This window comes from Myodes glareolus, chromosome 11, assembly GCF_982192425.1.
Source record: "Myodes glareolus chromosome 11, mMyoGla1.1, whole genome shotgun sequence".
Lineage (NCBI taxonomy): Eukaryota > Metazoa > Chordata > Mammalia > Rodentia > Cricetidae > Myodes > Myodes glareolus.
In genome coordinates, this window is record NC_142036.1 from 26,188,319 (window position 1) to 26,211,977 (window position 23,659).

The 23,659-nt window shown below is 45.9% G+C and overlaps 1 protein-coding gene across 3 annotated transcripts in view; it reads right to left on the bottom strand.

Moving 5' to 3' along the window:
• Positions 1-23,659, bottom strand: part of Dglucy (D-glutamate cyclase) — a 78,858-nt gene that overhangs the window by 49,358 nt on the left and 5,841 nt on the right. The window contains exon 2 of one of the 3 annotated variants that reach the window (XM_085697844.2): positions 20,141-20,330. The exons of 1 other annotated variant lie outside the window; for it this stretch is intronic. In XM_085697844.2, coding sequence (XP_085553970.2) covers positions 20,141-20,324 — 184 coding nt within the window. In that variant the 5' untranslated portion in view covers positions 20,325-20,330. Of the gene's footprint in view, positions 1-20,140; positions 20,331-23,659 lie in introns of those variants that run through there. One more of the 3 variants, XM_087911575.1, reaches the window with a different exon arrangement.

Here is a 23,659-nt window from a genome sequence, read left to right on the forward strand (position 1 = left end):
ACCTTCCAAGAAAGGTACTGTTAAACGCAGTATAGACAAGGAAGCAGATGCTAAGGGCGGGCCAAGAAGTTACATAAAGTCCCATAATTAATGGGTCCAGACATAATATAATCCAAACCAGATAAAGTTAATGTGTTAATGGTAACTACCTACCCAATCTATGTATCGGGTATGATCTGTGTAATCACCCATCCATCCATCCATCCATGCATGCATCCATCCATGCATCCATGCTTCCATCCATGCATGCATGCATGCATCCATCATCCATCCATCCATGGTACTAAGAATCTATGTATCTTAGCAACAACACAAACCATTCCCTTATTAACCACAATGTGATTGCAGGGCGAGAGTCTATATGTTTCTTCGAGAACCGAATACGAAACTCCTTTGGCTTTCCGTCATGACCCTTGGTGAACTCACTGCTAGGTGCCACTGCTGAGGAAGGTATCCCCTTCCTCGGTATCTTCCTCTAGAAGTGAGAGAAGACAAGACTAAAACAGTGAGTCTGGGCTGAGTTCCAAGAAGCCGCTTTCCTATCAAGAGCTCTCCTTTTCCCTTTAGAGAAGAACAAACCATCCAATCATAAATACTATTATTCCCTGCCATCAACGATGCCAATAGTGGGCCCCAAAGACAAATGTCCTCTCATCAGGGTCTGACACACCCAAAGTCCAGAATAAAAATATCCAGTCCACCTCTATGATGCATGGCTGAAATTCCACCTTCACAGAGCCAGTCCTTTGCTTAATTTAAGCAATTCAATTTTAGGGATGCATCCTAAAATATTTTCAGACAGCGAATAAAATCCCAGAGTATGTGGCAGTGCTGTTTGTCCTATAGATAATTGAGAAACCACTAAGTTAATGGAACACACCCAGGACTGATTATGTTGGAGATTTTGTGTACATTTGTCTTCATCCTTTTTTCCATTATTATAGCAAAATACCTAAAACTTTGAATAGCTTATTAAAGAAATAGAAGTAGTCAGGCATGTTTTCACATATCTTTGGTCTCAGCATTTAGGAGCCTGAGACAGGAAGGTTGCCAATTCAAGGCTAGATTGGGCTACATAATAAGTTTGAAGCAAGTCTTGGCTATGTAGTCTGATATTCTCTCTCTCTCTCTCTCTCTCTCTCTCTCTCTCTCTCTCTCTCTTTCTCTCTAAAAAAAAGCAAAGTAAGTGCAATCTAAATTTATTTGACTGGAATCCCAGGACCTTGCATTGGCATCTACTGAGGACTTTGCTGATGCCCTCGGACGGGACAGAGGATACCATTCACATACTTAGTGGGGCAGAGATGCAAGTGTGCTAGCTCAAGTCTTTCTTTCTTTTCTTGTGAAGCCACTAACGCTACCATGGTGGCCTAATTACTTCAGGAAGGTCCTATCTTCAAATACCATTAACACATAATCTGGGAGATTAAATGCTCAGTTTGTCAACTCTGGAGGGTAATGTAGTTTTATTTTGTTGATGTGATAAAAGTCCCTGACAAGAGGCAATTTAGGGAGAGAAAAGGGCTTAAATTCCAGGTTATAGTCCATTATTGCTGGTAAACCACAGAGGCAGGAGCTTGAGACGTCTGGTCAACCACATCCACAGTCAAGAGCCAAGAGATATGAATGCATTTATGTTGTCTACTTGCTGTTAAGATAGCTTTCTTTATTCATACAATTTGTGTTCCAGCCTAGGGAATGGTTCCATCCACAGTGAACTTGGTCAATTAAAAATCAAGGCAACCCACACAGACATGCCCACAGGCCAATCTGATCTAAATAACTCTCCAACTGGGACTCTTCCTAGGTGATTGTAGACAAATTGACATTTAAAACTAACTAGCAGCCAGTCGTGATAACACATGCCTTTAATCCCAGCACTGGGAGGCAGAGGCAGATGGATTTCTGAGTTAGAGGCCAGCCTGGTCTACAGAGTAAGTTACAGGATAGCAATGGCAACACAGAGGAACCCTGTCTCAAAAAATAAAACATTAAGAAAAACAATATTTTAAAGAACAAACAAATACACAACTATATAGCATAGGGCACATATTCAAACCAGATCCAGACCAGGAATCTAGATTACCTAACTAGCTTTTTTTTTAAATGAGCTAGATCTTTAAAATGTTTTACGTTTTGTTATTTATTTGTGCGTGCATGCACATACACATGGATTGGATTCATTGTTGGATATGGCAGCAAACATCCTTAGCTTCTGAGCTGTCTTGAAAGTCCTAAAATGAGGCATCTCTTTGTGCCTCACCTGAAACAACTTCTCCAACCTATGAAGGAAATAAGGCTGGGGATTCTCTATGTTCAAGCACACCACCCATATTCAAATCCATGCATACCAGTCCTGGGCAGGTGGACACGGAGGTGATAGGGAAGGCGCTTAAAACAGGAGTCCTACATGTGGAGAGGGTGGCGTGTATCCATGCATCCTTAGGAATGTACTGGCATCCACTTTTAAGCTTCTCTCCTCAGCCAACTCCAGGGAGCCAGAGACTCTCAAGAGGGCCTTCCTTTCTCATCCAAAAGTCTCATACTCCACCATGAATCTCTCTCTCTCTCTCTCTCTCTCTCTCTCTCTCTCTCTCTCTCCCTCCCTCCCTCCCTCCCTCACGGCAGGGTTTCTCTGTGTAACAGTCCCGGCAGTCCTGGAATTATGGAATTCACATCTACCCATCTATCCATACATCTACCCATTTATCCATCAAAACATCTATCCATCCACCTGCTTATCCTCCCCTCTGTCCAAACACTCATCCATCTATTCATCCACTCACTCACCCAGTCGTTCATCCATCCATCCATCCATCCATCCATCCATCCATCCATCCATCCATCCATCCATCTATCATCCATCCAACCATCATCCATCCATTCATCATCCATAATCCATAATCCATAATCCATCCATCCATCCATCATCCATCCATCTATCCATGCATGAAGTATCATGGTGCAAGTGCAAACTGGGAACAAGTTGAATTCTCAACCTAACTGCACACTTATGGGGGAATCACTGACTCTCCGTGTCTGTTTTACCTTCAGTTCACAGATTACCCGTAGTATGATCCTCATAGCTGTGCTCAGACCTAATGAGTGAGCACATGTGTGCTTCTTGGGTCCCCTCCTGGCCTGGTTCCCATTTAGCCTTGTAGAAGCGTGGTCTCCACTTGTTCCTCTGTGTGCCAGAGACACTGTGGTAATAACGACAGCCACAACCTACGCCTTAGGGATTCACCATCCCAGGAGACAGACATTAAACACATAATTATCGTCATGCCTGTCTCCTGTGGAGAGGAAAAAAAGTAAACAGTTAGCTGCAATATAACGTGCTTAGCATTCCTAGACTACGTGGACTAGCGCTAGAAAAGAAGCGGAGTCCAAACGGATGAGCAGGGGGCTGCCTGAGTAAAAATGAAAGATCTTTTCAGTCTGTGGACAGAAGGGACAGTAGTAGGGAAACTCAGGGAGGGACCCAATTTTCTGTGCATCCGTATGTGGCACAGGGAGGGGGTGGCAAGAGCAGGGGCACCAGTGACAGTACCCAACACACAGGGAGCACTTACTCTGTGTCTCCTTTCACTAGGACCCCTGCGAGGAGGCAGCCAGAAAGGTGACAGGCCTTGGGGCTGAGCAGCTCGAGGCAGCACGTGTTTCACAGAGAAACCAGTGGCTCACAGAGGTCAAGAACTACAAAGTACAGTGCGGCTTCACTGGGACATAGCATGCTCTTTTCCCATACCACCTCATTATGCTCTGTTGGCAACAAACACAGAGGACTCTGACATTGACGTAGGCCTGGATCTGGGACCTCGAGGGTCCCACACAGAAACTAGGACATACAGTCCATTTTCTGGATGCTCAGGCTAGCCTAGAAGACTTGTTTACAAGAACACCGAGTTTGCAGTGTTACAAAACGCCATTTCTGGTTTCCATAGCTGTCCCCTGGACCAGTTCCCCAGAGTCCCTCCGCGTGACAACGAGAGAACAGAACGAGTAGGTGTTCAGACCTCGTCTCTACTCATTAATTTCTGTGGTGGGAGTTGCTCAGTGTTTGCCAAGAGAGTTGCTGGTGATAGCCTAAATACAACTGCAAATTTGCAAAATAAATGTTGCTGTAAGGAAGAAGGCATCCTAACTGTGCAAACATTTCATTAAGTATGTCATGACAATAACAGAGACAAAAGATGAGGGAAATGCTGGCAGTCATAATTAGCATTTGTTTATTGACTAGGTCAGGTTCAAGTGCTCCCAATATGAAAAGAATTGTTAACAAATGAATATTTCCCATCAAGAGGAACAGTGGTTCCTTCACCTTCCCTTTGATAAAGATTCAGTCCTAAAGCCTTTGGGTGGAGCAAAGAGAGACAGGAGCCGAAAGTCAGAGCAGGGGACAGAAAGCCTTAGTGGCCCAAGGCAGGGTGTCAGAGCCCCTGGGCTCCCGTGTCTCAGCTCCATGGGAGTGAGAATGCCCTCCTGTAGTGGTGATGGGTGTTGCCCAGACCTGGCCTGCAGGGGTGAGAGTCTAAGCAGCTCTGTGTAGAAGGAGATGGTAGCAAGGGGAGATTTTGGTTATATCTAAAAAATCAACATGTTAGAATCCTAAGAACTTTGTTTCTCTTCCGGGAGGCACAACACGGCAAGGAAAAAACTGTAACAAATCCTGGAACTTCTGAATTGCATCAGGAGATACTCATCCCTGGGCATAGTGGGCATCGCTGCCTAGAACTGAATGTTTGCTTTATGACAGGAACTCATTTCTATAGACCTGGCTAGCTTAGAACTCAGTACATAGATCAGGCTGGCCTCAAACGCACGGAGATCTGCCTGCCTCTGCTTCTGCCTCTTAAATGCTGGAATTAGATTAGTGCTTGGGGGAACTAGATTTTAAAGAATGTAGGTCTGTGTGTGGGGAGTGTGTATCTCTTAACTCTGCCTGGGAGCAGGCAGTACCTCTCAGGAGGAGAGTCTATCTGATGAAGCATGGATTGTTGGACTTAGAACATCTTTTACTGTTAAAATGAATTGAGATCCCTTTCTCATCCTGAGAAAGGACGGCCTCTTCTAGAGGATTCGGGTTTAATGTTTAGCACCCACATGGTGGTTCACAACAGTCTATAACTCCAATTCCCAGATGATTTCTCTAGGCATCAGGTCCACATGTGGTACAAAACCAAGTAGAGGTGTTTAATGACACAGCTCTACACATATAAACATGGCAAAATGGGAAAGTTTATTCAAGGTATGTTTTATTTATAACGGTTGGTGTTGTCAGCTTGATAGAATCTAGAATTATCCATGAGACAAGCCTCTGGGCACACCTGTCAGGGCTATCTAGGTTAAGGATAGCCCCTAAGAATGTCTGTCTCTTGAGTGAGTTAACTGTTGTAGAAAGACTCATTTTAATTGTGGGCAGGACCATTCTCTGGTCAGTGGATCTTAGACTGTATAACACAGAGAAAGCAGCTGAACACTCGGGTTCACTGTGCTCTGTTGCTGGCTGCAGATGTGATGTGACCAGATGCTTCAAGCTCCTTGACTCACCACTATCATGGACTGATACAAACCTTTCCTCCCTTCCGTGACTTTTGTCATGCTATCTATCACACAATGGGAAAAGAAACCCTGGAAATCATACTAAAATCGTTGAAATTAAAGTCTAACAAATGCAATTTGTTGTTGTGATTGCTGGGGGCAAGGAAACTGTAGCATGATCCTGAAATATTTTGTCCAGAAAGCAAAAGTGTGTTCAAAGAATAACGAGACATTCAGAAGGAACACAGGGTGAACTCTCACTGGTCACATTGAGGGGCGGGGCAGCCTTAAAACAGTGAATAGTGGGCCTGGAGAGATGGCTCTGCACTCAAGAGCCCTGGCTGGTCCTTGAGGACCCGAGTTCGATTCCCAGCACACAGTTACAGCTGTCTGTCACTCCACTTGCCAGGTGGCCTGTCCCACTCTTTTGACTTCCACAGGCACCAGGTCCACATGTGGTGCACAGACATAAAACACCCATACACATATAATAAATAAAAATTTAAAATAATGATGGGAATATGGGCTAGAGATATGGCTCAGCAGGTAAGGACACTTACCTCCAAGCCTGACAATTTGATCGTGAACCCCAGGACTGACATGGTGGAATAAGAGCGCCAACTCTGACCTCTGCACATACACCGTGTACACAAATCAATCAATCAATCATCAATCAATCAATCAATCAATCAAATGTAATAAAAATAGAAATAATGATAGGACCAGTTTGCAGCTCACTAAGAGAGGAACCTGTATATCATACAGATATTAAATAATTCGTTGAAGATTGGGGAATGCTGTGAAATAACCCAGGGATTCTGAGGTTACCGTTTTTAGACTTGTCGTCATTTTGTGACTCTTTCAAAATCTTAACAAAATGAGAAGAAATAAACCATGGTAAAATTAAATTGTGGGTAAACAAAACGTGGAGTATGTAAACAGTGGGGTAGGTCTCATCTTCCATGACACATGCTCTAGCAGACAAAGCCTGAAGACATTATCTTAACTGAAGCAAGCCAGACACGGAAAAACAGACCTTGTGTGAGTCCACTCACACGAGGGACCCTGATCAGTCGAGTTCACAGACACAGCAGTGAGTGGGAGCAGCCAGGGGCTGGCAGTGGAGACGGTGGGCAGTTAGTGTTTGGAGCATCAGGTTGAGAAGATGGAAATTGTTTTGGAAAAAGATAGTGGTGATAACTTAGGGACACTGGTCAATGCACATAAAGATGTCAAACAACAGTACAATTCCATGCAAGAGATATTTAACTAAGGAAGTTGAAACTTAAAATTTAAAGATGCATATTTAAAAATGGTAATCGTGACAGCTAATATTGGACAGGCATGTAAAAAGAAATCAGAGCTGTGGAGAATTTCTTCAGACTCCTGTGGGCCTTAATCAGCTTTGGGGTTTCTCTCCCAAATCTTTCTTGGGAAAGGAAGGTTTTGTGTGGAGGTTTCATGTGGCCAGACCTTCACTGTATGACTCTGAAAACCTGGCTGTAACTGTCAGCCAACATGACCGTGAATGCCCGTGCTGAGAGTCCTAGGACATCAGGGAGCAGGTCCTTCACAGTGGATGTGCCGTGAGTCGCCTAGCCAAGTAGAGTAACCCAACCAAGGGGCAAAGCTCCAAGGCAGGACTGCTCTGGGCAAGAAAAGCATGGCTCTGCTTCAGAGCTGGCTTGGCCTGTGAAACCAGAGCACACGTGTTTACTTATTTAATATGGAGTCTCTGTATTGGCTCCATCAGACCGCATTCCTGTAACCACGAAATAAGACCCAGGAATCTGCATGGTGTCTGAGTGCAGATGCTGCCAGTGGTCAGTGCCAAGTCACATGGTCCCTTGGGTAAGTCCTAAGTTAAGCCAGACGGTTACTTTAATGATGTCTAGCTAACTTTGCACTGCCTACTTTAATGGGATGACCTACAAGCCAAGGCTACCATACACATCACTCCTAGACTGGAGGGCTTGGAGGCTTCAAACACCTCCATTGCTAGGACAGGACTTCGGTGACAAGGAGTCAGATACCACACGTGCCAGGGCAGATACTCCCTTAGCATCTTCCAGTATTATAATTTTCACAGTTTCTAACTATTTATGCAACTGTTCGTGAAATTGACTATGTTACTAATTAAAAAAACACCTCCTTTGTTAGGGGCATGTACATGCTTCTTTAATTGAAAGTAAAATGAATTTCACTTCGTTAGCACTTAGTTTTAGAACCATACCTTAGTCCGGGATTGCTTTGGCCCCACCCCTGAAGAAGTATGCCACTGAGAACACTGACATATGAAAGGAAGTGTTCAGAATATACAGAGAGCAGTGTCTTCTAACGGAAATAGATATTATAGGACAGCAATAATAACACGCTTTAATCCTCTTATGCTTGGTCCAGTCAATCTAAGGCAGTTAGGTTCGAATGATGTATTTATCCATGGGTTACATTTTGGAAGAGTATACAGAATCCAAACAAAGGAGAGCAGGGCTCTGCCGGGTTCATCTGTGCACACATCCACAGCCTTGCAGATTCGGTTACATAAGAGCGATACCATGGCTCCTGCTATTGTTCCAAAGGCTCTCTGAGTCCACTAAAGCTGTGTCCAAAAATAGTTGAGTCTAGGCCTCCCTGTGCTCCAGTGAGGCTTCACAGACTTAAGCGCCAGTCTCAAGTAGGATCACTCCTACCCCGCCTGGCTTCCTGGCTTGGATCTTCTGACATTACATTTTATGAGTATCCCTGAGCACCAAATGTTCAGTACTTAGTCCCCGCCCTAAATTTGTTATTATCCAGCATGAACCCAGTGCCAGTTCTATATTCAGACAGGACCTAGACACGGTCACAACTGTGGGAAGAGGAGGTCTCTTAAGATTTGTTTTAAGGTGACTATCAAGCAAGATGGCCGTGCTGAAGAAAAGTCAAGTTCCTTAAATGGGTTCGCTGGGAAGACTCAGGGATGGTCTCTCAGTTTACCCTGGGAGGGAGGGAGCACTCTCGGGCCTTGGGACAACTCCAGAAAGACAGTAAGAAGCCTCCAGGACCTACTCCCAGTGTACAGCTGGCAGCTGCAGGGGCAAGTCCCTGGTTTTCCCTGGTGCATCTCCATGGGAACAGCTCAGCAGCCCCGTGCTGGGAGGTGCACTCCATCTATTTCTATGGCTCCTATCACCATGGCACCTACTTGCTCTGAAAAAACACAGCTAAAAACAGAACATAAAAAAGAGGGGGGGCAATCTGCTTCCCCAGAGCTACCTTCTCCTGCCACAGCTGTCATACCTGTGATTGCTCTCACGGGCCTTTCCAGTTCAAGGTTCTGGTTTTGCTGTCTGTGTTCTTAAGCGTGTAAGGCTCACACCCTCTGCATCAGCATGTGGCTGATGTGGCAGAGGTCCAGAAGATCCCCACTCCCCAGAGGAGCTCAAGCAAAGCGGCTTGTTCAGGGAAGAAGTGGGGAGTGAGGAAGAGGAGCCATGATGCCAATGTGCACAGATGTGCAAGGAAGGACCTTATGTGCTTATTCCAATAGGAGGACCATGAGCTCTCCGAGGAACAGGATTTCTCTTCGGGGAAAGAAACTCAAGGCCAAATCACTCACTGGAAGATTTTCCTCAAGTTTGCTTTGAAACAAAGTACTTAAGCCACAGTCTGGAGTCAGGCAGAACTAGAGTTCAAACCCCGACTCATCCATTTGCTAGCCATTCAAGATGGATGGGCACCTTTTCAGAGAGATGAAGAAATATACCTCACAGGGACAAGCTGCTGGCTGCGACCTCAGCTTTCATGGTCCTTGACTTTCTCATCTATAAAAGGGGGAGAATAATAACACCCGTCTCAAAGGGGCTTTTTGGCAGTTCCAAGAGGAAATGCTTCAAGCGCTGAAAGAGCTCTTGTGTATGGCCAATGACGATACCCGTTAGGGATGAGGGTATGAGAAGAAGAGCGTTGCTATTACAGGCTGCTCCATGGCCACCTGCCTAACTCTCCCAGGTTTGACTTCCATCCTTAGCTCCCTGGAGCAGGTACAAACGAGGCCCCCGTTTAGACCCTACACTTGTCAGTGTCTCTGTGCACAGGACACGTCATACAGCCCAGGACACACTCAAGCTTCAGAGTAGGTGACAGCGCCTGGCTGCCTGATGTGTGACACACAGTACAAAGTCATCCTCAGGGGCTGGGCCAGACCGCACCCTGGCTCCCTGCATGTGGATTTTATAGTCAGCAGTCACGAGGGCTCTCAACCCCTCTTTCCCGTTTATTGACTGAGTGACTCTGTCAGTTGTTTCCCATTTCTGCCTCGTCTCCCAGTCTATGAAGGGAGGTCACAATTTCTGTCTCAGGGACATGCGGTCTATTACAAGAGGAAGTAGAAAGTACATTAGAAAAGGTCTCTTGCTCGGAGTCGGTATCCAGTTGGCTCTCTGTGACTGTGAGCGCCCTTCTCTTTATCTCTGCACCGAAAAGTTTAAGGCAGGGTACATATTACAAGAAGTGAGTAAGGACTAGGCCTTTATAACGTGAGGAGAGAGTCCGGTGAACTCTCCAGTGAGACTCCCGGCTCACAGCAGGCCCTGTCAGTGCCCATCCTCTCTCCCAGGCTCCGCACTTCACAACTTAGGCTCAAGAACAAAGGACAGTCTGCAGCTGCTCTCAGACGCGGCTTCCTCCTTCCTCTCTTTCTTATTTTATAAAGGCAACTCAGGGGCTGGGGAGACGACTCGGCAGTTAATACTGCAGTTTCCAGCACCCACATGGCGGGTCACAACCATCTGTCATTCTAGATCCAGAGGATCTGATGCCCTCTTCGGATATCTGTGGGTTCCTGTATATATACATGTGGGGCACATAAACTCATGTAGGCAAAACACATGCATAAAATGATAAATACATCTTGAAAACAACTCCCCATATCGTGATCATTTTGGTCAATTCTGTAAGAAGTCTAGATTTCCATGTAGGGGATCCACATGCTTCTAAGGAACCAGACTCTATTTAAGACTCTAAGAATAGAACATGTGATTTAGGCGATCAACTTGCATGCAGGGGTTGGTGAATGTAGTCTAGGCTGATCCAATTAGAACAGAGGTTCTCAACCTGTGGATTGCGAACCCTTCCTCCAACAAACTCCTATCTCCCAAAATATTTACATTATGATTTATAACAGTAGCAAGATTACAGTTATGAAGTAGTAACAAAGATAATTTCGTGGTTGGGGTCACCACAATATGAGGAACTATATTAAAGGGTAACAGCATTAAGAAGGTCGAGAACCACTGAATTAGAATGAACGACTCTCAGGACGCCCCATGTTAAAAAAAAAATGAGTTTGGGCTGTGGGTTCAAGGCATGGATCTGGTCCAGCCAATTTACCATGCTACACTTTACATGCTCCAATTTACATACTAAGTATAAAATAGCCTAGAAAAAAATAGCTTGGGAAAAGCTGCAGCTGGAGCCGTGGCGTTATTGTGAATACCCAGAGAGCCCTACCACTGAACTGACTAGTTCTCTGACTGAGTGTGCGTGTTCAATGTTTAATGCAATGCAAGGAGCTTTTCTGTAATGTCACAGTGCAAACGGGACACTGCTTCCTTCCTGCAGGTTCAGGCTCCTCACGACATTAGAACCCAACTCCAACATCAATTCTGCTGCTTTGCTCAATCACTTCCTTCCTCATTCCATAACCTCAGTGTGTCATTAGTGAGTGCCTTCCAAGTACGTGATCCTCACAATAAAATTCACCGAGGAGCTGGGAGATGGTCTGGTGGGTAAAATATTGGCAACACAAGCACGAGGACCTGAGTTCAGATCCCCAGCACCTAGGTAAAAAGCCAGGCATGGTGGCACATGATCGCGGTCCCGGAGCTGGGATGCAGGTCTCAGTGGTGTGCTGGTTAACCAGTCTAGCCAAATGAACAAGCTCCAGATACAGTGAGAGACCTTGTCTCAGGAAACAAGGTGGAGGGAAATAGAGGAAGACACTCAACAATGCTTCTGGGCTCCATGCACTTGTGCATGTGTGCACGACCTCCTGACCACATGAACACATGAGTGCACACACACACACACACACACACACACACACCTCAGTGAGGATGGAGATGGCAGTGCCTTCAGTTGTCTTCTGAGGATTCTGAAGCCTCAAACGAACTGAAACGTTTTCTTTACAACTACACATTTAAAGTTTGTTAAGGTCAGATTTAGAAAGTAGCTCTTGTGACATGTAGGCTTCTTTTGCTAAATGTGTGTTGTATGTGTATTTGCGTATGTGGGGGGTGCACACACACATGTATACATGCTGTGTGGAGACCAGAAGTCATGTTGTTTGTCTTCCTCGATTGCTTTCTATACCATCACCACCACCTCCTCCTCCAGTTTGCATATTTGTGTCTCCATCTCATCATTTATCACATAAATATATAATCCCAACACCTCCCTGGGTTGTCAGGAGATTAAATTATCAAAGTCAGACAGCCCAGAAGCAATGCCAGGCACGGCCTTATCCCGTCAGATGTCTAGCACTGAGCACAGGCCAGTGCCTGGCCCTCACATGCGTGTGTCTTCCCTGACGCATGGGCGATGGCCAACCTTTCCCAGGAGCCAACGTAAACTACGGAAGCTCGAGAGAACTTGGGCCACCAGGTGGGGAGAAGTTTTCATCTCATTCCTTGCCAAGCACAGGTTCGCTCCTGAAAATTCATGGCGGTCCCTGCAAGTGTTTGCTGCTGGAGCCGCTTTGTTTGCCATCCAAGTTCACTGTGTTTAGATGGCAGCTAAGCCTTTTTCCTTTGGTCTCTGCCTGGCCAGCCGCGGACACTTCTAGATCTGACAGCTGGAGCGTCAGGTTTGACTTATTAAAAAACAGAAAGGGATTTGCCAGGAGCTCAGTGTGTATTTTCAGTAAAGGTATGAAATGGTTCCTCGGAACATTCGCTAGTGTCTTGAGGGCACTAGAAACCCAGCACTCAGGAGGAAGATGCAGGAGGGTCAGGAATTCAAGGTCATCCGTGAACACAGTGAGCTCTGTTTGAGGCCAGAGCGAAACACATAAACCCCTGTTTCAAAAACATCCAAAACCGTGGCCTGGCAAGATGGCTCAGCTGGTAAAGATGCTTACTCTGCAAGGCTGAGACTTGAGTTTCTAAACAAAGGGAGGAGAGAAATGATCCTGCTAAAGTTGTCCTCTTACTTGCCTGCACACATATGAACACACACACACACACACACACACACACACACACACACATGCAAACAAAATCAAAGTATCAGCATGTGTTTGCTCCAGGGTCTTTGTTAGCAAGGGGAAAAGTTAGGCCTCTTTAGACAAGCTCAGTGAACTGTGCTCATCTGGAGTTTGGGTGGGAATACCTAGCCCTAAGGGAAAGAAAGAAATGAGCTATGTTTCCATTTCATAGCCCTTTTAGCCTTAAATACAAAGAACAAAGTTTAGATCTTTTAAAAAGTATATTTGTGTGTGTATGTTTTTGCGGCAAGGTTTACTCCTATGTAGCCCAGGCTAACCTCAAACTAACTCTCCTTCTGCCACAGCCTTTGGGGTGCTGGCATATTGGCTGCACACTGTCATGTCTGGCTTCCATCCCAGAGGGTTTCTGTGGTTGAGAACTTCCATCTCTCTGTGAGAAGCATTTCAGTTTCTCTTTACGAGTAGCACTGTTTGCAGAGTGTGTCTCTCTGCCGGAATTGGAATCCTGGAGCAGCTGCTAAACGTGTGCATTTCTGGATCCATGTCATTTTTGCAGCATGAATCACGGAGAAATGCATAGCATTTAACAGCATGTTTAGGGGCTGGGGAGCTGGCTCAGTGGACAAAGGGTTGGCTGCAAAAGCATGATGGTCTGGGTTTGAATCCCCAGTTCTTTACCTGTAAACCTGGGCACAGTAGAGTGTGTTTACCATTCCCCATGTTCCTATGGTGCCAGTGGTTCTCAGCCTTACTACATTTCCTCATGCTGTGGTGATTCTCAACCATAAAATTACTTTTGTTGCTACTTCATAACTGTAATTTTGTTACCGCTATGAATTGTAATGAAAATATCTATGTTTTCTGATGGTCTTAGGTGATTCCTATAAAAGGGTCATTTGATCCCGATGGAGTCGAGACCCACAGGTTGGAGATGGAGGATGAAAACTGGAGAATCCCTGAAAGCTCATGGGTCAGATAGCCTGATATATGCCACGCCGAACTACAAAAGAGAGACCCTGACTCAATCAAGGTAGAAATGGGGGCCCAACACCCGAGGTTGTACTTAAGTACCTACACTCACACACCAAGAATGCACACACACACTCACACACAAGAATGCACACACACACACACACACACACACACGATGGATACACACATACACTCACACAGAAATATGGATATACACAAACTCACACACACTCACACACAAGAATGCATACACACACAAGATGGATATACACACACACTCACACACAAGATGGATATATACAGACTCACACACAAGAATGGATATACACAGACTCACACACACTCACACACAAGAATGAATATACACAGACTCACACACACTCACACACAAGAATGGATATACACAGACTCACACACGCTCACACACAAGAATGGATGCTGGGAACCTCTCTCTCAGTCAATTTCCTTTGAGAAACTGGACCAGGTTGGGCATGGCCTTGGGTACCAAAAAGGTGCGCACTAGCACGCCCTCTCTCTCTTTCTCTTCTCCTCTCTTGCCTGGATGCTGGATTCGGTTCCTGTTCCCTGTGCAGAGAACTGTGATCTATGAGTTCCCCCTAAATAAAGAACCCCTTTATTGAACTCAATTCTGAGCTAGTGTGGGATTACTTAGTTCGCGATCTCCAACAAATGGACACCACACACACACAAGAACGGATGCACACACACACTCACAAACAAGAATGATATAAACAGACTCACACACAAGAGTGGACACCACACACACACACACACAACCACACACAAGAATGGATATATACAGACCCACACTCACACACAATAATGGACACCACACACATACAATCGCACACAAGAATGAATATACACACACACACACATACTTTCTCTCTCTTGGTTTAGAAAACCCCCACACATTTAGATACGATGAATATGGACTAAACTCCAAGATGCAGATCTGCTCTTACCCTTATGGACCTTGGGCAGATATTAACCTCTTAGGACCTCAACTTTATCACCTGGGTAAAGGGCACCCAAGTGGCTGCGAGGAGCAGGCTGCGCTCTTTCCTGACTTGCTGTAGAATGGTGCCATTCTGGCTGCCTGTCCTTGCCTTTAGACACTCCATTGTGTGTAAAGCCGCAATCTCCTCTGAGCTTACCCCCCGCCGCATGTAGGCACTAAGGCAGAAGGACTCCTCATCTCATTTGTGGAGGTACACAACCACCACCTGTCCAGCACAGCCATGAGGTGCAAGATGATAAATAATCTATTTGTACTAATAAAAATTTATGACCTTTGAACTTATTGAATTCAATTAGGAGAGCACAGGCTTATCGAAACCATAACAGTGGGGAGGGCTTGGGAGATAACGTAGTTGTAATGTGTCTTCCTGGCAAGCTTAAGAACCAATCCTGAGGTTGATCCCCAAGGCCCACATACAAATGCTGGGTGTGCCGGCACATGCTTGCAATCCCAGCGCTGGGAAGGGGCTCACCTGAGAACTACCCTAGCCTATTTGAAGAGTTTCAGTCCAGTGACAAATCTTACCTCAAAAAAAGAAAAAAATCTTACCTCAAAAGAATGACACTTGAGGTCGTCCCTTGGCTTTTGCCTCCATGTACACACGCACAAACAGACATGCATACACACACACACACACATACAAATAAGCATACACACTAACACATACACATATACACACAAACAAGCATACACGCACAAATAAGGATGCACACACAAATAAGCATGTACACACAAACAAACATACACACATATACAAACAAACAAGCATGCACACACAAACAAGCATGCACACACATATACATACAAACAAGCATACACACAAACATACATGCACACATATACACATATACACACGCACACATCCACATACTACACACACACTCATACTGATGAGCTACACCCCGATTAATGAATGGTGCAATCTACACACCTGAACCATCTAGCGGGAAGAACACCTCACCAAAGCACACACCAGTGAGTCATCAGACCACTTGGCGTGTACGTCACAAGATTACAAGGTGATAAACCTGTGACCTTATGTCCAGGCTACACACAGCAATGATTTCCTAGCTTAATGCCTCACTTCAGAAACCACCCATCATGGGGTAGGCATTCCAGACAGCTCTGAAACTGAGTTCCTAGCTCCTTATCTGGCTACCTGGAGTAACTCAGCATTTGTTCCCGGCTCCACCACAGCCCAGTTAAAGTGCTGTGGCTGCTTTTAGTTTCCTGGTTACTAGAGTCCTTAGGGTCAACGCCTGGACCATAGAAGCCCTAAAAAAAAGGCTTGCCGACCCACCCTCGGTCTGCCACTGAGGAGGAAAGTGATAGAAGCAGAGAAGGGGTTTTCTCATTGCAGCCACGCTGGGAAGAAGACCGTATAAAGGGGATCAGTGACCCTCCAAGTCCATCTTTGGGTCCTGACATGACATTGAAGTTTAAATGGGGCAATAAGAGGTGTGAATAGCTAAGTAGTTCTGACGAAGTGCTATCTAGGCTCCTGGCACAAGGTTTGGGGTCTATCCTGTAAGGTGGAGTTAGCACTATGAAAAATCTCTTCCTGGGACACATGCTCCCCTACGGCTGGCATCAGGGCCCAGCCTTTTCCTTCACCAATGAGAGACTCCTAGAGAACCCCCAGTTCCTTGGTGTTCACTGTCTAACAGTCAGTATCTCTTCAAAATCCCTTCACTCCTGTTAGGATGGTCATACTTTCTCATCCTCTCTATAATCCGCGACTCGCTGGCCATCCAGTCAGGGTCTCACGTCCCAGCGAGAGACCCTGTCACAAACCTCTGGGCGGAACTGGCTAGATAGCACAGCAAACATAGGTCTCTGCCACCAAACTTGACAACCTGAGTTTGATCCCTAGGGCCCACGTGTTGAGAAGAGAGAACCAACTCTTGAAAGTTGTCATCTGACTTCCACACGCATGCTGTGGCATGTGTACGCACAAATAAATACATCAAAAACGCAATAAAAATCCTTCTCGGCATGTACCAGCCCCTCTGGACTACCACACATCACATGCCACATCGCAAACACCAGAAATGTGTTAGCTAGAAGTTCTGGAAGGCAGGAGCTCTAAATCTGAGTCAGCAGAACCACACACCCTCTAAAGGCTTCTGGGACATTCCTTTATGACCTGTTCCAGCTTTGGTATCTTGTAAAATTATATTTTCTAACTATTAGTGGTAAATGAAAGTGAAATTGACTTGTATGGGTTGATTTTATGTCAAAAATTTTTCTGAATTCTATTATGAACTTGGATAATTTAGTTACAGATGATACTGGGTATTCTCTGCAATCATAGTTTCTTCTATGGGGTGACAGAAATGACTACTCGTGGCCCCTGCTTACATGGTCTTTGCAGATAACAGTTTTAAAGACATGGAATATTATTTCCCTGCAGCTACACATAGAGTGACTCCATGGGTCATGTGACCATCCCTTGACCAAAAACCCATAGTCCTGTGGCTGAGGGCACAACTCAGTGGTAGAACTCTTGCTTAACATTCAGGAAGCTCTGGGTTCAGTCCCCGGCATGGGGTAGGGGATGGGGCACTTCATGCTCATGAGGAGGGGGCGGGTTATTTTAATTGACCACCTAGGTCTAAATATAGACTGACAGACACACTGGGGATGGGAAAGGACAGTCTAAAACCTTCCTAGACATTGCCATTTGGACTTCAGGTCATTCAGTTGATCCACAGTAATTTCATCTTACTAAATGAAAGTCTTCATGTCATTATATCAATCAACAAACACTCATTTTCTGTGCAGACAAAAAAGACAAGGAATAGAAGAGGTACAAAGGTATGGGCCTGTGAAGGAAGCAAGAGATGAGAGTGAGCCCTAAGCCAGGGCAGCCTGAGGCCACCAAAGCACATTCTTAACATACAGAGACATAAACCTAAGAAAACACATGAAATCCCATTATGGAGACCTTTACCGAAAGTCCTTAAAGAAGAATAAATGGAGACAAAATTCTGTTCATGACAGAAAGACTTGGTATCATGAATATGTCACTTTTCTCTAAATTGGCACAAGCATTCTGGGCATTTTCAACCAAAGTCCTAGCAAGTGTGCATGCATGGCTCTGATTCCAAAATGCATATGGAAGAGTAAAGGGCCAGGAAATATCATACCATTTCTAAGCAACAACAACAACAACAAAACCCCAGACATGTGTTTTAGGAGGCACATCCTCTATTAGATCTCAAGATTCGTGGAACCACGGTGATTAAGAATGAGCAATATAAACTCCCACCACTCAGCTACAACAAATGAATAACCCACTTAAACTACGAGCAAGGAATATAAGTCAAATATTTTATGATTTCATTTATGTGAAGTTTCCAGGCAAGTTAAATTCACAAAGATAACTGGGCAGTGGTGGTGCACACCTTTAATCCCAGCAGAGGCAGACGGATCTCTGTGAGTTCAAGGCCAGCCTCGTCTACAAGAGCTAGTTCCAGGTCAGGCTTTTAAAAAAGCTACAGAGAAACCTTATTTTGAAAAATGAAACAAAACAAAATTCACAAAGATAGTAAGCGCACGAGAGTGGTCGTTCCCAGTGGCTGGTAAAGGGACAGCGATAAGGAACAGTTTCAGTCTGAGATGGGGGGAAAGTCCTGGACGAGGATGATGGTGCTGGCTGCAAAATAATACGGATAACTCAATGCCTCTGAACTTTACACTGAAAATGGTTAGCTGGTTGAATTGTACGGTCAGTAACTGCCAGGTTACAAAGTAGCTGGAACCTCTGTTATGAAATCTGGTGTCAATACTCAAATACTCATGTGCAGACAGGCTATAAATGGAAAAGACTTCGAAAGAGGAGGAAGAGAGAGCTAGACAGTATGTGCGGACCACTTCTGCAGCCTGTTCTACAAGAAAATAGCGTTCTTGGGGCTGGGGAGATGACTCAGCGGGCCAACTACTTGCCTGAGCAAGATCCCCAGCACCCGTGTAAAAAGCTGAGCATGGTAGCGTGTTAGCAATCTCAGAGAGGGGAGGCTGAGACAAGAGGATTTCTGGGATTCGCTGGCCAGTCATTGGTGAGTCTCAGGTCCCAGTGAGAGACCCTGCCTCAAAACACGATGTGGACTACCTGAGGTGGACCTGGCTTCCACAAACACCTGCACACACATACACACACACACACACATACACACACACACACACACACACACACACACCTGTGGAAACACTTATACACACACAAATAAAATTATATTAAAAAAGAAAAAGAGATGCTCCTCAGTCTCCTCAGTCCTAGCTAGCCTTCAGGAAGGTGGGGAAAAGGGACAGCCAGGAGCTCATCGTTCTGCCTGGAGCCAGTTAACAAACTGAATCAAAAACTAGAAAATCACATTTCAGAACTGCAAAAGCCTAATTCCCTGTCCTAGGCTCCCAGTGCAAGCAAAGACAGGGAGAAGGACGGTATAGCCAGGGACAGCACAGAAACCAGGAGGCCTTCCTCCCTAGCTCTCCTCACCCCCAGCAGTGTCTGCCCTGCGCTCAAATAGCCCACTGGAGACAACAGAAGAGCCAGATGGATCAGCCCAGCCCCACCCTCAGCTCCCCATGTCTAGGGCGGAGGCCAAGAGTCTGCAGTGAACGGCGAGCTAGGGGAGGGCAGAGTGTAGGAAATGAGCCAGGAGACACGGAAAGGACAGAGTCCAGATTCCGGGGTGTGACTTGCCGAGGCTGGTGGCTCTGCTTGACAGCCCTTGGAGTTTTCAGAAAGTGAACCCTTCTGCCACTGCGTAAGAGTGTCAGAGAGTCATCTTGCCTGAGGGACCTCAGCTAAGCCACCTACGGTAAATGATTGTTCAACTACCAGAGGCCAACCTCAGATTTCTCTACTTCTGCCTGAGAACAGAAGCTAGAGCTGATAGTCTCTGGAGGGGACACTCTCACTGATGCCCCCCTGAGAGCAATGATAAGGGAAGTCTCCTGGAGCATCTTCTGGTTGATGAAGGAACTCTTACTCTTCAGCAGACTCTAACAGGTTCCTTGTCACGCCTCTGCAACAGACCACTCTTTGACTGACAATACATGTCCTTTCCTCCGCCCTCCACCACCAAATGCAACTGGATTTCATCACAGTCTCCTATTCTTCTCTATGTCAAATGCTGCATGTATTTGCATTTGTCTTTTTGTTGCTGCTGTTGTTTTGTTTTTCAAGACAGGGTTTTTCTGTGTAGCTTTGGAGCCTATCCTGGAACTCACTCTGTAGGCCAGGCTGGCCTTGAATTCACAGAGTTGCACTTGCCTCTGCCTCCCCGAGTGCTGGGATTAAAGGCGTGCACTACCACTGCCCAGCATTTGTCATTAGTAACTAATGGAATGATTAGGAACAACAGTCATACCTGAGCAAGAACTTTGTAACCTGGGCCAGGTTGGATAGCACAATTCCAAAGTTGTTTGCCTAGAAAAGGTGGGTGCTGGGTAGTCAAGGAGTGTGCTTGGGAACCACCTATTTCTTCCTGCATCATAGTGGGTCGATTTCCCCAAGGAAACAACCGAGCCTGATTTCCTGGTCCCTGTGAGCATGACCTTCTATGGAAAAAAAAAAAAGGGTGTCTGTAGATACAATTGCGTGAAGACTCTTGAAATGAGATTCTTGTGGGCCGACCAAGTGGCCTGAAGTCCAGGGGCAACATCTGTGAAGAAAGAGTTGACAAAGAGCAGGGGAAACACAAAAGGGGTGACTGTGAGGGGGGAGCAGTGGAGGTGAAGACCTAAGCCAGGACAGCAAGGACAGTCTGGGGCCACCAAAGTCAGGACAGGTCAGAAAGACTGTTCCAGAAGACTGCAGAGAGTATGTGGTTTTGCCAACTCTCAGGTTTAGAGCTCCTGCCTTCCAGAATGTCTGGCTGACACACTGCTGGTGTTTGTGGTATAGTATGTGATGCATGACAGCTCAAAGAAGCTGTTACATGTCCAGAAACTTAAAAATCACTTTACAACATTTTTATTTGTGTGTGTGTGTGTGTGTGTGTGTGTGTGTGTGTACATGTTTGTACATATGTGTACTTACCACAGCCCATGTGTGAAAGTCAGAGGACAACTTTCAGGAGTTGGTTCTCTCCTTCCACCACGTAGGTCCTAGGGATCAAACTCAGGTTTTCAGGCTTGGTGGCAGGCACCTTTGCCCTCTGAGACATCTTCCCGACCCCACCCAAAAGGTTTAAAACTGTCCTTCCCCATCCCTGGTGGGGCTGTTATTTCAGTATGTATTTCAGACGTGGATGATTAATCAAAATGATTCTTTCTCATGAATACAATGTGTCCCATGCCCAAGATTGAGCCCAGGGTTTCCTGTATGCTGAGCATGCTACCACTGAGCTATATCCACAGCCCCAGAATTACATTAGAAGGGATGGTCACATGACCCCTGGAGTCACTCTATGTGTAGCGGCAGGGAAATAATATTCCATGTCTTTGAAATTGTTATCTGCAAAAACCATGTAAGCAGGGGCCACCTGTGGTCATTTCTATCACTCTATGACCTTGGGACACAGCTGACCCAAGGAAGGAGCCAATGAGGAAAGAAGAACCTAAGCTGAAGAGGGAAAGGCTGGTCTTGATGCAGCTCACACTCTCCAGACAGGTATGCCTAGAGCCGTGTTTCGGGCAGAAAGTTCCCCTTTATGTCTTAAATCACAGTGAGACAGAAACTCTGTCCTCCCAGAGAGCAGATCCAGCAGTAACTAGATTTCAAGTCTGATAACTAGAGACAACCTTCTCCTGATGATGAAGGTGTCTAGAAAGCGTGGAGAGTTGTTCCTGGTCAGCCATGCTACAGTCAAAACAAGGCACAGCCAAGCTCTCTGCAACCCTTTTGCTAGGCCTGTGCGAGGCGCCCTAACAGCCCCATCCCTGAGGAAAGCGTAGTGTTCAACAGCAAGCTTAATGCTTACCCGCTGGCTGCCACACACAGCACCTTTCTCACACTTCCAACTCTACGTCTTGCTGAACTGTCACGCCCAGAGACCAAAGGCAGTGATGCCATGAATGGGGGATCCAGAGAGGAAAGGCAGCAGGGAGGAGGAAGTGCTCTCTGCTAGCAGCTGTGAGGGTCTCTAAGAATATTTAAAACCAAGTGATGCTCTGCTTGAAGATCAGAAACAGCCAAGCGTGATGTGATGGCTCATGCCTGTAATCCCAGCCCTTGGGAGGTGTAGGCAGGAGGGTTAAGAGTCATCTTCAACTACAAAACAAGTTCTAGGCCACATGGACTGGAGGAGACCTTGTTTCAAAAAGTGAAAACGAAAAACAAAAGTGAAATAAAATAAAAATGTTGGGAAAATGCTATAGGGGTGTCACAGTGTGGTACATCGGGCATTTTGACAGTGGCAAGGTTCTGAAAAAGTGCAGTTCATTTCTTTTTCCGTTCATAAAGCAACCTCCACATGGGTGCATGGACTGCTAATAGGGAAATCATAGAGAGAAGTAAGATGAACATCAGGTGTGGTACATGCTATACTTCCAGCACTCGGGAGGCAGAGGATCAACAGTTCAAGACCACCTTGAGCTACATAGCGACTCTCTGTCTGTCTGTCTGTTTCTCTCTCTCTCTCTCTCTCTCTCTCTCTCTGTGTGTGTGTGTGTGTGTCTGTGTGTGTGTGTGTGTGTGTGTGTGTGTGTGTGAGAGAGAGAGAGAGAGAGAGAGAGAGACCCAAGAAGTAGCTGTGGTATCAGGGAGGTGGTGCAGCTGAGTTTTGATAGAATTTTGTACTAGGAGAGAGGTTGGCATTCCAAGTGGTGGGCACCACCATCAGTGGCAATGAGGGATTGGCAAGGCCAATGAGACTGAACTTCATTGGTGCTGAGCTTGGATCTAAAACGTCTCCCATAGGTTCCTACATTTTCTGAACCTCTGATCCCTAGCTGGTGACACTATTTCAGGAAGTTATGTTAAGTTTTAGGGAATAGGATCTGGATAGAAAATGGGTCAATAAAATAGGTAGGCCTTTGAAGGTTCATGCTGTCTCCAGGTTTAGTCTAGCATTCTGTTCCCCTATTGCCGCCATAATGTGATTATTGCCTTGTACTCCCACCTACACAGACTGAACTGTTCCTGTGGCCATGCCTTCTCCACCATGATGGGTGGAATTTTCTGGGACCTGTGAGCTCACATAACCCTTTCCCCATTTGACTTATTTCTAACAGGTATTTTGTAGCAGCAAGGAGGAAAGTGCCTCACACCATTGGGAGAACTTTGGGAGCATCGAGGAGTAAGGAAGATGTGAGCAGCCATCCTCAGAGCAATGGTCCAGCCACTACTTTGGATTAAAAGTGGAGATGGTCCCTGAGGAGACTTAACACAGTTGTGTGACTTGTCCAAAGCTATCAGAACTTTCCCAATGGCAGAAGAATGAAAGGAAGCAAAGGTTCAAGGCACTGGAAAAGGTGGACTCAGTAGGCGTGAGTCCTGATGGAATGCAAAGACACAACGAACACGAGGAATCCAGTAGAACAGTTAGATCTCTTTTCCCTGAATGGGCAAACTGTGATGCCCATGAAGAGAAAGGATTTAAGAAGGGCAAACCTTGGGAGAAAATGATGGCTTTCATAAGTTGAACAGGAGGAACCCATGTGACATTCCTGTGCACAGGTCCTCAGAGGCTAGGCACTGAGCATCAGATTCCAGATAGGTGATTGGCATGGGGGAGGGAAAGCTGGAAACTGTCAGCTCTCGTCGGGTGGTAGAAGACACCAGAGGGCAGAGCGGAGGTCAAGAAGGGCAGTGGGCAGGACAGAGACTCGTGGGCCATTGGGTGAGACAAACAGGAATCTCTGGAAAGAAAATGGGAAACATGTCTATCAAGACAGAGTAGACATCTCCAGAGCAGTGCCACTGCGAGGCACAGGGACATGATGTG